This window comes from Salmo trutta, chromosome 30 (genome assembly GCF_901001165.1).
Source record: "Salmo trutta chromosome 30, fSalTru1.1, whole genome shotgun sequence".
Lineage (NCBI taxonomy): Eukaryota > Metazoa > Chordata > Actinopteri > Salmoniformes > Salmonidae > Salmo > Salmo trutta.
The window spans coordinates 11,142,463-11,159,136 of NC_042986.1; the positions used below are offsets into that span (position 1 = coordinate 11,142,463).

The window sequence follows — 16,674 nt, forward strand, 5'->3', positions numbered from 1 at the left end:
ACAGGCAGCCTTACAATCCTTCAGACCAGCTGCTAATATCATTTGCCTGTGAGGAGTTTTCATACACACTTTCTCAGGCTCTCATATAACAATAATACCTGACCAATGACATAACAATCAAAGCCGCTGATGGGTGATTAGCAAGGGTGCTGTTCAGTGTTTTCAAGTTGTATCTATTCAATGAGGTGTGGCCTTCAAACATACTGTAAGACAGCTTGGCTTCCTACTTCAGTCATGCAAGATTAACTTGTTGGGTCATGTCTTTTTCAGTTATTGCAACACTTGGTAATCCTGTTTGATGATAACATGAGCAATTATTTAAGTTAACCCTAAATATTTTTATTCTTATTTCCTTCTTGATCAATGTTGGCCTAAATTGAAACATAGAAAAAACAAGGAAAGAAATATTCTACACATGTATTCTCTTTAAACAGTTACAGAAAAAGTCCTTTAATAAGACACATATAATGTTATGGTATCATATATTTGTGAAGGGTTGGCACAGGAAATAATCTATTTGCAGATTCTATATATAGTCAATAGATGCAGAAATGAACAGACATGATCCCCAAAATTATAACAGTTTGCATACAGGCACACATACAGTATGTTAAACAGTTCAATCACATGAAAACTAACCACCATTCTTAGGAAAACCCTTAGGAAAATGAAATCAGCTTTGATTCGTGACTATGCAGTATTAGCTCTATAGACTACCAGGTGATATGTGCAGCCCAACAAACGTAACGATTGTGATGTCCCCCTGTGTATGATTATAATAATAAATGGTATATGTATATATAATACATATTATATATCATATATTTGATATTTCTCATCAATTATATATTTGCATCCATGTACAGTTCCTGCCAAGTTAAAAAGAACATTGTAAAGTGCACGTGTTAATCATTAATCAAAACATCAAAATTTCCCCCACTCCTCCAATATATGTTGAGTATATTCCAGTAGTACCTCTTTATCTCAAGCTGAGCTTTATGCATCTATTCTACAAACCATCCTATGAACTTATCTGAAACCGTTGTATGCACTTCACAAGTTCTTTCAGACTAGTTCTATTTTTACACCAAGTGAAAAAAAATTAAGCAAAACGTTATATATCGCATTACATCATTAGGTGCATTAATCTGTCAAAGCAAGGGTAAATGCTGCATAATTTATAGAGAGAGAGGTTAAGTTTAACAGCACAGGCAACCGAAAATGGATATTTCTCCCAGTACAAGTCACTAACCACACCTCTTTCTACCTATCAAGCCTTTCAACCAAACATATATTTTACCTCCTTGACAAAGAACAACTCTGAAATACTCCACAAAGACTTGACCAGACCAGTTACAGCCTCTGTCCCTCAAAGAACTTGCTCTTACCACCATCCCTTCAATAGTGCGATCAGATTATCAAAAACAATGTATCTAACAAATCAAAGTTCCTTTCCAGATTATTTTGGGGGGGCAAATAAGGGGTGTTTCCTTTTTATTTGGTCTTCTCTGGTTCTGTTTGTACTCCTGCGTCTGACTGGCGTTTCCCCTGCAAGGAAAGGAACGTTTTTTTTCACTTATCAATGTAGAACTTTATATGAGAATCTACATTTGATTTTCTCACATTACTTTTCCATAAGCAATATCTCTCGACATTTCATTGTAAAGAATGGCTCACAGTCATAATAAATTGCTGAGGCCATCTAGTGGTGGCACATATGATTAAGAGCGGAATTGCCAATTCAGCCTACCAGGTTTTTGAAGAACAAGTGGATGGAGTTCCTCTTCTCCAGCCTCTTAGGGAGGACGGGGGAATTGTCCCCACCCTCGGAGGGTCCTGATGCTGGCTTGCTGTCCACAGCAGGGATCTCTGGGGCCTTTGGTTCTTCCTTGGCCACACTTGGGCCAGCTACGGCTTCTGCAGCTGGGGCTGGGGCTTCCTTTTTGGGCTCAGAAGCCTGATTGAATTACGACAAATAATGAAAAGATACATTTCTGAGTGTCATTTTTATCATGTAATGTTAATCGTAAAGCCATTACTCGGTCCAAAGCTGTATTATGACGTTGCCTCCTTTCTCTCACCAGGTAAAGCTGAGCCCACACATTAATACATTAACTAGCACAATACAAAAGCACAATTGACGCAATGAAATAATGACTAGATTAATGAGAGCATTGTTCTGTTTGGTAAAGATATAATTCATAGAAATTAGAAATGGAAAAACTATCACTAGTCTAACCAGCTGTTTTTGGATAATGTGTATGCAACAGATATCAATTGATCTACCAAATAATGTACATTATTTGTGCAAGATATTTCAATATGGTAGTACCAGCATAAGCTGAACTCAGTGAGATCACTCTTGTTAATTTCACACTGGCCGTCAGGAATGCTCATTTACCCCTTTGAAAGGTTTCTTGAGGAGTCGGACTCCACTTGTTGAAGCCGTCTGGACTTTTGAAGCCATTTGGTTTAGCAGGTCCTCAAATTCACATCATTCCGTTATTGTTTATCACATTGGCACATTTTCCTGTCTTTCCAAAATAACTAGCATGTGTAGTTCCCGTTGAGAACCAAAGTGGGATGTAAGTAGAATATCTGCCTTACCTTGGGCTTGAAAAGAGAAAAGGAGGTTTTGGCTACAGCCGGTTTCTTCCCCTCTTTCGGTGCAGGTGCCGGTGGTGGTTCTGGTTTGGCAGAGGCCTCCAGGGTAGCCGTCTTTGAGGCGTCTATCTCCTTTATCGAAACAGCAGAAGAGAAAAATGTAGTTATGAGCCCTTCTCAGGATTAAGGTGTGTATAAAGGCAAAAAAAAAACTAATCAGCAACCTGGAAGAACCAGAAAAGAACCCACCAAACAGAGAAGAAAGACATGAGGGGGATGAAAAGCTATACTCTGGAACAAAAACTGGTACTATAAAAGTGATGTGATGTACTTTGCCCCTTAGGGCCACCCTATTGATGAGACGAATGAGACCAATTATAACTGATAGCGTGAATACCCAATTCGACCATGCAACCCGACCGAAAGAGAAAAAGACGGCACAGGGTGGATGGAGTATGCCAAGAGAGTTCTCCACTTCTACCTGTACTTCAACAACTGGCTGTGGCTCCACTGGTTCCACTGTCTGTGGAGGGCAGAATGATGTTGATCTGAACATGTGCCGTATAACACACTATCTAGGCTTTATACTGAATGGGCAACATGGCAAGGCACAGGTAGGTTTGTAAAAGCACAGTTCACTAAACAAATAAAGACACAAAGAAGCATTCGCACAGACACAGTCGGAATGGAAAACAAAGTCAAATTCAGTTTCTGAAATCAATATTTGGTCTGCTGTTATATAAGTCGTTACTTTGGGCTCAAATTACTGAACTATATATTGTTGGATTTCTGATGTTGTGGAATGCTATTAATGTTCACGGATGATGAATGAATGCAGACCTAAGCCCATTCTCCACAAGCCATGCCGCAGTCTAGCTGATTGCGGCACTATCTTAGGTGTGTTGACTCCACATTGAGAAAAACATCAGCAATGAAACTCCATGAAATGTCACAATACGTCACTTGAATGATGAAGATAGGTCTACATTTACACGAATGCTCTGAGGAACTGCTCTGTTTGGTCTCTGTACTGCTGCTCTGCACAAGAGAAAAGGCTGCAGTCTGTATGATATAGCTAGTAGATAGTGTACCCACAAGATGCAATGATTTTAATACAGTTATATGAAATGATGGATGTCACAGTGAGCTTAACTCTGTTAGTTTCAAAATGGCTGAATGTTGTATTGTCATTTACCACTGCAGGAGGCTTGGCAGGTGCACTGGCTCCACTTGTTGATTTAACCTTGATTTTAGACTTGAGGCCTAGCAATGCCTCAAATTCAGATCAAACTGTTACAATCTGACACAGACATTCATACATTATATTATTCTCTTTTACGGAAAGTTATCAATTTGCCAAAGATTCCGTTTAAGTGCCTTACAGTGCCAGTATTGCCTTACCTTTCTGCTGAAAAGTCTGCTGAACGGGTTGTCAGATTTCGACTTGGTGGCCTCTGGTTCTTTGGAAGCATCCTTTGGTTCTTTTTTTGGTTTGTTTGTCCCAGGTTGGGCTGCTATTTCTGCTTTAACCTCCATCTTAGGTGGTGCTGGGGCTGGAGGTGGGGGTGGTGGGATTGACATTCCTCCTTTGGCTGCTGCTGGAGCATCCACTACTTGTGCAGCCTATTCAAGCGAGAGGCACAATGGAAAAGGAAGCAAAATAGGAACAGTTGATCACTGACACCCAGCTAATAGGTCACAAAACATGATTTATGTATTTATTTAATTATGCATTCATTCAGTACTCACTGTAGTTGTTGCTGTTGGTTGGGCCTCTTTCTGTGACTGTTTTGTGACAACAACAAACAATAGTTAGTGCTGGTAATATGGAGAATAATCACCATTCTGTTTCTGCTAAGAGATCATGTACCTTCTGTCTAAGGTTGATTAGAGGACCTGAAGAGGCATCTTTGGCAACTAATCTCTCGTGGACAGACTACGTAAAGAAGCGAACTTCTGAACAAATGAAGTAAGATTTTAGTTCTGGTTTATCCAAGGTTATTTGCAACAGGCTCCACAGCTGAGTAAGTCGCCCCTTGGCCTGCACATGTATTCTCAGCTGTGGCCTTCAACAGAAGATGGATGCCAGTTATGGCAGACTACTGACACTACTAAATACTTGTTTAATAAGGCTCAAGAATCATTGGTCTGTTTAACTCAGCCTGTATTTGGCATTTTTGGTATTCAATATGATGATTTTTTTTTCTGCGGCATTCAATAACAGTTACAATCACAGTCATTCAAAAACCTCTCACTGTAGGTTAATATGTTGCAACTGTAGATGCAAGTGAAGATGTTAACGACGGCAATGTTGAATGAGGCCTCATATTACCAAAGGGATGAAAATGATAAGAGTGAGATGTGTTTCACTTGTTATTTTTTCACCTTTGTTAGTGTAAGCATTGAGAAAGATGTTCTCTTTCTACTGAAGGTAAATTAAGGCATGAAAAGCTGCCATTATTATTTTAGATGACTTTACCAAAGGGAAATAATTGTATAGCATTAAATATACACTGAACAAAAATATAAACGCAACATGTAAAGTGTTGGTCCCATGTTTCATGAAATGAAATAAAAGATCCTAGAAATGTTCCATACACACAAAAAGCTTATTTATCTCAGATTTTGTGCACAAATTTGTTTACATCCCTGTTAGTGAGCATTTGTCCTTTGCCAAGATAATCCATCCACCTGACAGTTGTGGCAAATCAAGAAGCTGATTAAACAGCATGATTATTACACAGGTGCATCTTGTACTGGGGACAATAAAAGCCCAATCTAAAAATTGGCACACAACACAACGGCACAGATGCAATTGGCATACTACTGCAGAAATGTCCACCAGAGCTGTTGCCAGATAATGTTAATTTCTCTACCATAAGCCGCCTCCAACGTTGATTTAGAGAATTTGGCAGTACGTGCAAATCGGCCTCACAACCGCAGACCACCTGTACGGCGTCGTGTGGGCGAGCGGTTTGCTGATGTAAACATTATGAACAGAGTGCCCCATGGTGGCGTTGGGGCTATGGTATGGGCAGGCATAACCCAATTGCATTTTATCTATGGCAATTTGAATGCACAAAAAGGAGAATAACATAGCGCTGGGGCTATGTTAACTCTTTTATGGAGGCATGATTCCAAAAGAAGGCATGAAGAAGAGAAATGACAATAGCTGCCTGTGTAATCATTCCTTCAAGACGGGGTCTCTCTTTCTTAGAGACTCTCTCATTGCCCTTAGGCTGACTCTACACATATTTATCACACACAATGAGCGAGATCACTGACAGCACTATACAGTCTAAAATATGCTTTTATTTTATTTAGTTGATTAGGAGCATAATCAAGCATTACAGGCCAAATGTTTTGCTATTCAGAGGCATATTTGGAATTATGACAGCATTATATGAATCTTCCTTTTCAATACCAAATAAATTATGGTTCTTTAAGAGTGTTTGTAGTGATTTCACAATACATTTTTACAAAGGCTTGAAATATTTTGGCAAAGATTACAGATTTATGAAGCAATGTCACTCATTTACACAAACTCCTTTTAAATGTATTATAAAACAACCATTAGGCAATCACATATTTTGTGCATATCTATTCACTTATGGACATTACCATTAAAACAACTCTTCAATTCTTTAAACAACACAAATCCTGAGGCTTATTGTGAGGCCCAATTTAAGGTATCTGTGACCAACAGATGCATATCTGTATTCCCAGTAATGTGAAATTCATAGATTAGGGCCTAATTTATTCAATTCAATTGAGGGACTTCCTCATATGAACTGTAGTTCAGTAAAATCAAAATCAATTGTTGCATGTTGCCTTTAAATATTTTTTGTTCAGTATAGAATACAGTATACTATACTGTAGGATCTCTGTGCATAATTGTATCTGTATTAACTGGGATTCAGTGCTTTTGCATAATGTATTATGTTTCAAATAAAAATACATGCTTACTTGGTCTTTTGTAACATCAGGGGTGGCAGTTCCTTGCTTGTTTTTTTTGGTAGGAGTCACCTTGGTAAAACAAAGACATATATATATATATATATATATATATATATATTGAGTCACGTGTGTCTGCGTACAATATTGGATGTCAGTCAAAATTGTGACTAACCTTTGTTTCCTATGAAAAGATCTAGCATTTAAGTGTATGTTGATGTTTCTTTTATTTCTTTCAAATGAAATGCAATGCATACAGAAGATAACAGCAATGTTTATTTTGATAAGAGAGTTACTGTCACAGGGTACAGGAAATGACTATTTTCCTAAATGTCTTTAAATTAGTCATATAGCCATTGACGTCTACGGCTGTCTAACTGATGGCACACAAAGAGGCCCCTGGCAAAGCACATACAGTACATGCTCTCTCATTGTGACAGCCATTGTGCTCTGGAGATGGCGTAAGCCTTCCCTCGCTCTATCTTCATGCATTTCAACTTCCAATGGCACAGGCCTCCCTTGTGAGCTCACACTACTGGCTGAACAAAAGACCACCACATTCCCGCATGTTCAAAGGATTTGATTAGCATGGCGCTGGGGCTATGTTAACTCTTTATGGAGGCATAATTCCAAAAGAAGGCATGATGAAGAGAAATGACAATAGCTGCCTGTGTAATCATTCCTCCAAGACGGGGTCTCTCTTTCTTACAGACGCCCTCATTGCCCTTAGGCTGACTCTACACATATTTATCACACACAATGAGCGAGATCACTGACAGCACTATACAGTCTAAAACACAATGGCATCACTGATGGAGCATGCTTTCTCATTTAGTTGATTAGGAGCAAAATCAAGCATTATAGGCCAAACGTTTTGCTATTCAGAGGCATATTTGGAATTATGACAGCATTATACGAATCTTCCTTTTCAATTCAAAATAAATTATGGTTCTTCAATAGTGTTCATAGTGGTATCACAATGAATTTTTACAAAGGCTTGAAATATTTTGGCAAAGGTTACAGAATTATGAAGCAATGTCACTCATTTCCACAAACTCCTTTTAAATGTATTATAAAAACAACCATTAGGCAATCACATATTTTGTGCATATCTATTCATTTATGGACATTACCATTAAAACAACTCTTCAATTCTTTGAACAACACAAATCATATTCATTTTATATATTTTTTTAAATCGACTTACTAGTGTTTTAAAGAAGTTCATAACTGGATTATCTTCTGTTTGACTCTCACCCTCTTGGTTTTCCTCAAGGTGATTGCTTTCCTCGCCAATTCCAGGGCCTTTGACCTCCTCTGCCTCTGGACTAGGGTTGGGAGGCTTCACTGAAGTCTCTGTATCCTCCTTTACCTCATCAAGTGGCTCCTATAGACAACCACAAATAATTATCCCTCAGAAATGTGAATGTGGTGGAGCACTGGAGCTGATATGCAAGCAATGAGTCTGTTAGACGCAGCTTTGAGATGGGAGCACAATTCCAACCATGCCTCTGCCTACTTGGGGCACGATCAACAATCACCCTTTTATTATAGCCTGTCCCCCCACCTCACACACACACACACATACTCATTGATATTCAGCAATGTTGGAGACTTCTGTCTCTCTCTTTCCTCTGAGAAATGTCAGCAAACTCAAATATCTTGTTTTGTGGTATTCTAAGAAAATCCTCCATTCTTATCCAACAATATATACATTTAATTGAATATTTCTTACAGTAATATGACTTAGTTTAAATGAAACAATGCTCCTTCATTATCTGGGCTTCACTCCAGTCATTGAACAAGACTATCTATTCAACAGGAACATGAGTTGACTCTATCTAATATTTCAACACATCCCACCCTCTTACATTTACATTTACATTTTAGTCATTTAGCAGACGCTCTTATCCAGAGCGACTTACAGTAGTGAATGCATACATTTCATACATTTTATTTTGAATTTTTTCATATATATATATTTTTTAACATAAACTCCCCAGACGGATCTATACATTAGGAAAAGATTCAATGAGAATAACTGAGTTGAATTTGAATTTAAGTTTAAAGTTTTTTATTGCCACGTGCACTAGTACAGTGAAATGCCTTACTTGCTTGCTCCTATAAAAAATAAATACAAAAAGTCAAGTAGAACAAAAAAACACATGACAAATAGAAATAACAACACAAGAAAGTGGGTAAGCTATATACAGGGTCAGTTCCTGGGTCAGTGCCAATACCATTTTTACAATGTGCAGGGATACTGGAGTGGTACGGTTAAATGTGTATAGGGGTAAGGTGACTACGCATCAGGATTTATGCTAAACAGTGTAGCAACAGCACATATGACGATTGCATGAGAGTGTGTGTGTGTAGTCAGTGCTTGTTGTGTGTGTGTGTGTGTGTGTGTGTGTGTGTGTGTGTGTGTGTGTGTGTGTGTGTGTGTGTGTGTGTGTGTGTGTGTGTGTGTGTGTGTGTGTGTGTGTGTGTGTGTGTTGGAGTGTCAGTGTGAGTGTGTGTAGAGTTTGCATAGAGACTAGAGAATCGAGAAATTCAATAAAATAGAAGGGTCAATGCAGATAGTCAATGTAGCCATTTTTTTTAGCTATTGATCAGTCTTATGGCTTGGGGATAGAAGCTGTTCAGGAGACTTTTGGTGTCGGACTTGATTCTCCAGTACCGCTTGCCGTGCGGAAGCAGAGAGAATGTTTATGTACATGGGGCAGATACACAGCAAATTCTGCAGTGTTAAATGTAACACTGGTCCAGTTTATATATGGGTCTACACTTGTCAGTGTTAAATTAACACACTGCTTAGTGTAAAGCCTGACTTGCATATTTCCCAGAGTGCATTGCTTTTCAAGTGAATTATAGAGCTACCACCATGACTGTATTTTTTAGTGACAGGCATGGTTGTTGTAATAATCAATTTTCAGTCCTGTGGCCTTCACCAAGTGAGATCCTGATTGAATATGTTAGCATTAAAATGTAATTATTTAACACGATACAACAAGTATTTAATAAGGCCTTATTTTGAGGTCCTAGTTTGACCCTAGTACAGTGGCCTTGAACTCAAAGTTTTCAGGCCTGCAATTCACATTATGATGGCTTGCAAAGTGATTTGTAAATCCTATTGCACTCCAGCAAGAGTGGAGATATATTTTTTATTTTACATGTATGTTTTAGTCATTTAGCAGATGCTCTTATCCAGAGCAATTTACAGGTGCAATTAGGATTAAGTGCCTTGCTCAAGGACACATCGACTGATTTTTCACCTTGTCTGCTCGGGATTCATGTATGGGATTCATGTACAGGGAAAAATGTATGTTATTTATATTTGAGTAGAATAAGATTAATTAATCAATGTACATAGATATGGAAACAAACAATTTAATGAATCAACATGCAATAGAGCATGCTGGGAAATATGATAATGATGGGCATGGTTTTTGCTGAACACTGGTTATTAACACCAACACTGGGGTTAATTTACACCAATGAGTGTTAATTTAACACTTACAGAGTTCATTTAATAACACCTGAATGAACCCTAGAAATGTTACACTGAAAAATCAACACCAGGTAACACTGAACAATTTGCTGTGTACAAGTAAAACATTAACACGATTCATTGAAAAATAAACCAGACTTTGAACGAAACTTTAAAATAATTTAATTGCAAAGATCACCGCTAAGATAAAATATACTGAACACAACATAAATATAAAGCCCAACATGCAACATTTTCAAAGATTTTACTGAGTTACAGTTCATATAAGGAAATCAGTCAATTGAAATAAATTAATTAGGCCCTAATCTATGGATTTCATGACTAGGAATACAGATATGCATCTGTTGGTCACAGATACCTTTTAAAAAAGGTATGCGTATGGATTGGAAACCAGTCAGTATCTGGTGTGGGCATCATTTGCCTCACACATCTCCTTCGCATAGAGTTTATCTGGCTATTGATTGTGGTCTGTGGAAAGTTGTTGATCCTGAGCATCCCAAACTTGCTCAATGGGTTACATGTCTGGTGAGTATGCAGGCCATAGAGATTTGCAGATTTCAGGAATTGTGTACAGCTCCGTGCGCATTATCATGCTGAAACATGAGGTGATGGTGGCAGATGAATGGCACGACAATGGGCCTCAGGATCTCATCACGGTATCTCTGTGCATACAAATTTCCATCAATGAAATACAATTGTGTTCGTTGTCCGTAGCTTATGCCTGCCCATACCATAACCCCACCGCCACCATGGGACATTCTGTTCAAAACGTTGACATGAGCAAACCACTCACCCACATGATGCCATACACGCTGTCTGCCATTTGCCCTGTACAGTTGAAACCAGGATCCATCCGTGAAGAGCACACTTCTCCAGCGTGCCAGTAGCCATCGTAGGTGAGTATTTTCCCACTGAAGTCGGTTACAAAACCGAACTACAGTCAGGTCAAGACCCTGAGGAGGACGACGAGACCCTGGGGAGAACGGCAAGCACGCAGATGAGCATCCCCGAGACGGTTTCTGTGCAGACAGTTTGTGCAGATATACTTTTGTTGTGCAAATCCACAGTTTCATTAGCTGTGGCTGATCTCAGACGATCCCGCAGGTGAAGAAGCCAGATGTGGAGGTCCTGGGCTGGCGTGGTTACACGTGGCCTGCGGTTGAGAGGCCAGTTGGATGTACTGTCATATTCTCAAAAACAACGTTGGAGAATGCTTATGGTGGAGAAACAAACATTCAATTCTCTGGCAACATCTCTGGTGGACATTCCTGCATTCAAAATGACAATTGCTCACTCCCTCAAAACATGAGACATCTGTGGCATTGTGTTGTGTGACAAATCTGTACATTTTAGAGTGGCCTTTTATTGTCCCCAGCACAACATGCATCTGTGTAATGATCATGCTGTTTAATCAGCTTCTTGATATGCCACACCTGTCTGGTGTATGGATTATCTTGGCAAAGGAGAAATGCTCACTTGCAGGGATGTAAACAAAACATACCATAGCCCCAACGCCGCTATGGGGCACTCTGTTCACAATGTCGACATCAGCAAACCGCTCGCCCACATGTCGCCATAGAGGTGGTCTGCGGTTGTGAGGCAGATTTCTGGGATCTTTTATTTCAGCTCATGAAACATGGGACCAACACTTTACATGTTGCGTTTATATTTTTGTTCAGTATAATAAACCATACAATCATATAACCATGTCAGATTAGTAAAACAATTATAATACTAGTACTGCAATTAGTCTCCTTTTGTAGGTATTCACAGTGTCAAATAATTTATTCACGGAATCTAGATTCTTTGAGGAGGATCCTGCTCCTCAGCTGTAAATCACTCCATATCAAATGCTGTTTCAGCGGAAGTCTCCTCCTCGCATTTCAAATCCCCTCTCTGCCTCAGACTGACCTTAAGTGTAATGTTAATAGTGCCGCAGCCCTCTGCAGACACCTCAGTACAGACACGTACAGGGCTATATACCGATTCTTTAATGATTTTCATACATGCGGATTGCAGCTGACCGAGCAACCTCGATGATGAGTCGCTTGTTTCTTTCCCTTCATCGTTCTTCTTGTTTTTCTCAGTCGTCTCTTTAGCACTGGGGCTAGATTCAAGTTCTTCTGACTCTATAGCAGCTGCATCTTCAAGAACATCTGCAATTTCTTCCAGCTCTTCTAGTTCTTCAGCGATTGCTGAGTATATAGCAGCTTCATTTTCAAGAACATCTGCAATTTCTTCCAGCTCTTCTAGTTCTGCAGCGATTGCTGAGTATATAGCAGCTTCATTTTCAAGTTCCTCTGCAATTTCCTCCAGCTCTTCTTTGGGTACGGGGCTCTTCTCCACAGTTGTATCCTCTGTGGGTTCTTCACCAAAGACCGGTTCTGCTGTCTCCTCTTCAGGTGGGCTGACACTTTCCTCCGTAGGCTGCTCTTCAGATCTTTCAGTGGTGATTTGAATGATGTCTGCCGTAAGAAAATCCAGCAGTGATGAAAGTTCAGGCTCTGCCTCCGGAAATGAGAATCTGACTGCCAGTTGCTTTGGAAACAAATGTGCAGCCATCAAGACTTCGCTTTTCTCCTTTGAATCAATAAGAATTTTTGTTAGATTTGTAATTTGTTTTGTTAAACACTGGAAAGTGAAGAATGACGTGTTGATGTTCACACAACAGATGCAATATTATTGTAAGTTAATGTTACCAATTCAAAGTACAACTCACATTACAGTGGCTATATCCTTAGTTAACTACATTGGAATAACCAAAATCATTTAGATGTAGATATATGAACATCTCAAGTTAGGAGTTGATGATCATTAATCAATGATCACTACACTGAGTAAAGTTGAAATGGAATTTATGCCAACCCAATTTGAAGGGACTACTGATTAGATACTTACAGTGTGGATCCCATTGATCACCGTTACAGGGACTTCCGGGAAACTCTTACTCTCCTCCACAGTTTTGTCCTTTATGGGCTCCTCCTTTTCAGGGGCTGGATCAGGGTTGGGTTGAGGTGTAGCTTTCTTCTTGAAGAGGTTGTCAAATACGTTAACTCTTTCTTTTGAACTCTCCTTGGGCTCCTTCTTTTGGTGGTTTGGTTCCGGTTCCGGTATGGTTTTTGCCTTAGCAGTCTCTGCTTCCGCAACATTCTCAATGACAGGCTCCTGTTCCACCACCACAGGCGCACAACCACTGCCGTTTGCCTCCACTATACCTGGCTCTTTAGCGGGAGACAGTGAGGAAGGCTGCCTGTTCTGTTCCACAGCTGCTTCACTGGTATCTGCAAGAGATAGGTTACTTGGTGTGGTGTGACAGGAAATAGAAAGTTATGTGCTATGATTCATCATTTGTACACAAGGATCAGGTTGGTAATACCTGGCTTTGATCAATCTATCGGATGTCTGGCAATATATAATTTTGAAGAAAATGGGAGTATGTGTGGTAAATAGCATGCAACTTTACCAAATGTGTTTTCTATTGATACTACCCTTATGACTAATCAATGCAGTAAGTACTAAGGTCATTACCCTAAATGCAATGCAAGCAAAACCTTCCCTTGCTCTGTATGTAAAACTAATGTGCTACTAGAGACATATAGTCTAGTCGTGTGAAAGAAACACAACCTGTTCTAGAAACAGTGGCTTTAGTGTCTTACTTGCTGATATCAAATAATATTTTTGGGGGTGCTTATATTTGTCCTGTCACACACAAGTATGTAATGGACATGTGTTGCTTCTTATCCCAACTCCCCCTAAGCAATTAGGTTTAAGTGCCTTGCTCAAGGGCACAGTGACAGATTTTTCACCTTGTCAGCTCCGATATTCGAACTAGCACCTTTGGGTGACTGGCCCAATGCTCAAACCTCGAGGTTACCTGCCACCCCTTGACGACCAATATCAATATTATCGCGTTTGGAGAAAATACATATGGACTTGCCCTGAAAATCCTTGTACCTGACTGTTGATCCAGTGAGACAATATACACATAGAGGATGAACAGATGTTTGATCTATCTATGTTCAAGGCTACGCCTAGAGTTATCATTGAACACCACCCAGTAGCACTGACCGACTGCTGTATTTACAGAGAATTAAGAGAGACTTGTAAATTGATCCAGACTAATCCAACAATTCAAGATTGATTACAAGTGACATACTGTCACTGTCATATCATCCCATTGGAGCTGTAAATGAATAACTAGCATTATAGACCGAGCGAGGTGTTGCAACCAGTTGGGCCCAAAGTTTAGGGTATTGACCATGGGGTAACAAATCAGGTGACAACAGGATAAATGGCTACCAAACCACTCAAAGCCATATATTAGTGGATGTAATAATGGCCTTGTGTACTGGGCACTTACCACTTTTCTCCAGGCCATCGTACGAGATGCTTACAGCATGGCTATTCACTTCTCCTTCCAGGTGCTTGTCCAGAGCCTGCTCAGACTATAAGAAGAAAGATTGTTGATATCAGTTTCTCTTGCCATCATTGTTTTCATTATTTTCATCACATCACTTTCATCATTACTCAATTTTGTACGGCCTATCAATTATATAGTATTAGATGTATGTGTACTTATAATATCCCTACTAAATTACTGTCTGTATCTTGAAACTGCTAATATTAGACAGTAAACACTTCCAGGGGTGGACTGGGACCAGAAATTGGCCCTGACATTACTAACACACTGTTCCATTTTTTTTCCTTGAGGTCCCAACACCAACCCACTTTTTCCTCTAAACCCCCACACTGGCCCATTATTAGCCAGATCATCATCATTTTGCTAAAAGTAAACTTAAGTTAGACAGGCCCACTAGGCAAAAAATGGACCAGGTCATCTGGTATTTGCCCAAAATGCCAGATGCCTATTCCGCCCCTGAAATAGCCTTCTTGCCCCTGTATTCCAACATTCAAAGTAAGAGAAGCATGCTGTAAAGTTTGGCTTTTCTCATCAATACCTTATCTTCGGTATGTCCTTTGTTTTTGGTATGCTCATTGCCCATCTTGATCACAGATGAAACCTGCAGAAGAAACTGTTTGTCAGTGTTTGTGCATTTGTTCCTAAGGTTAATGCTGTGATGAGATACTCCATTCTTGCATCAAAATAGTATACAGTAGCTTCCAAATAGCTTCCAACAACAGCGTGAGATGAATTCAAATGTTATGATGTATACCAATAAAATACGCTACTCATCTTGAATAAACAAATAACATTTGAAGCAAAGCTAATAGATACAACATAAGAAGAATAGCATACTATATGTTCACATTTAATGGCTATAGAGAAGCAACAATAAACCAATGACAATCGAAACAAAGCTAAAAGTATTTGAGGCTGTGTCTTACCTTATGCCAACTCCTTTGGTGAGTTTACTAGTCTGTCTGTAGTATTCCAGCTACTGCTGGGAGCAAATTGGAGATTGACTTACTGCTTTGCAAACTGCTAAACTAAGTATATATAGATAAGAGTTTAGCCCTGTTCTTAAAGGGGTGGGGCTCTTACTAATAAAAAAGGGATCTATTTGAATGCCAAACACACAACTACAGCAATAACACTGTCAACTGTCAGAGCGTCTCTGATGTACTCATGCTAATGTCATGAATTCTGTCTGGAAATTCTCAAATGAGAACATGATGATAAGCTTTGCTTTATCAGACAGATTTTGATGACATTGCTGGAAACCTCAAAGAGCCCATGAGAAACTGCAGAGTGTGGTAATGACTAATAGGTTAGGATACGACAGGATGCGAACGTAGGATATGTGAAACCATTGGAAGCATTGCTTGTTTGCTTGGTGGGGCAGTAGTCCAAATGACTGACACACGATAACTACTTACTTTCATATATAGCTGTTATACAGCCTAAACACAGCTTTCTTTAAGTGTTTTATTTAGGTTACTGGATTCAGTTACTTCATATGACAGAAAGAACAGCTCATGACCAATATGATTGTGAACAAAACAAGTTTAAAATAAGCCAAAAGTTAGATGACAGCATACCGCCAAAGAAGTCTATGATAATGTAGAGTTGTTTTTCTTATTTGGCCTGAAAGCTGGATTCATTTTAAAATCATTGACATAACATAACATTATACACTACATGACCAAAGGTATGTGAACACCTGCTCATCAAACATCTCATTCCAAAATCATGGGCATTTATATGGTGTTGGTCCCCCCATTGCTGATATAACAGCCTCCACTTCTGGGAAGGATTTCCACTAGGATGTTGGAACATTGCTGCCGGGACTCAGCCACAAGAGGTCGGGCAGTGAGGTCGGGCACTGATGTTGGGCGATTAGGCCTGGCTCGCAGTTGGCATTCCAATTAATCCCAAAGGTGTTCGATGGGGTTGAGGTCAGGGCTCTGTGCAGGCCTGTCAAGTTCTTCCACACCGATCTCGACAAGTCATTTCCGGATGGATCTCGCTTTGTGCACTGGGGCATTGTCATGCTGAAACAGGAAAGGGCCTTCCCCAAACTGTTGCCACAAAGTTGGAAGTACAGAATCGTATAGAATGTCATTGTATGCTGTAACATTAATATTTCCCTTCACTAGAACTAAAGGGTCTAGCCAGAACCACGAAAAACAGCCCCAGAGACATT

At 39.6% G+C, this 16,674-nt stretch overlaps 1 protein-coding gene across 5 annotated transcripts; it reads right to left on the minus strand.

Annotated features, from left to right (window-relative positions):
* Positions 1–420: 420 nt before the first annotated feature.
* On the minus strand, positions 421–15,507 carry bcas1 (brain enriched myelin associated protein 1). 5 transcript variants are annotated; one of them, XM_029722706.1, is made up of 13 exons: positions 15,416–15,500; positions 15,028–15,090; positions 14,430–14,514; positions 12,968–13,350; positions 7,766–7,945; positions 6,571–6,630; positions 4,354–4,389; positions 4,006–4,227; positions 3,800–3,877; positions 2,608–2,736; positions 2,402–2,482; positions 1,751–1,957; positions 421–1,548 (listed from the first exon to the last, which is right to left on the minus strand). In XM_029722706.1, exons 2-13 carry the CDS (start codon positions 15,070–15,072, stop codon positions 1,495–1,497), a joined length of 1,560 nt encoding a protein of 519 aa, XP_029578566.1. In that variant the 5' UTR covers positions 15,073–15,090; positions 15,416–15,500; the 3' UTR covers positions 421–1,494. The 5 variants fall into 5 exon arrangements, with proteins under 5 accessions (XP_029578566.1, XP_029578567.1, XP_029578568.1 ...); XM_029722707.1 differs by lacking the exon at positions 6,571–6,630 and having other exon boundaries at positions 15,416–15,507; XM_029722708.1 differs by lacking the exon at positions 3,800–3,877 and having other exon boundaries at positions 15,416–15,507.
* Positions 15,508–16,674: the final 1,167 nt, after the last annotated feature.

What these genes read in the sequence shown, in the direction of transcription:
- bcas1 (XM_029722706.1), bottom strand. Translation starts at nt 15,072, where the DNA reads ATGGGCAATGAGCATACCAAAAACAAAGGACATACCGAAGATAAG. An exon ending in AAGGACATACCGAAGATAAG is followed by an intron (nt 14,515 to 15,027) that starts GTATTGATGAGA and finishes TTCTTCTTATAG; the next exon opens with TCTGAGCAGGCTCTGGACAA. An exon ending in CTGCCAAGCCTCCTGCAGTG is followed by an intron (nt 2,737 to 3,799) that starts GTAAATGACAAT and finishes GTTTCGATAAAG; the next exon opens with GAGATAGACGCCTCAAAGAC.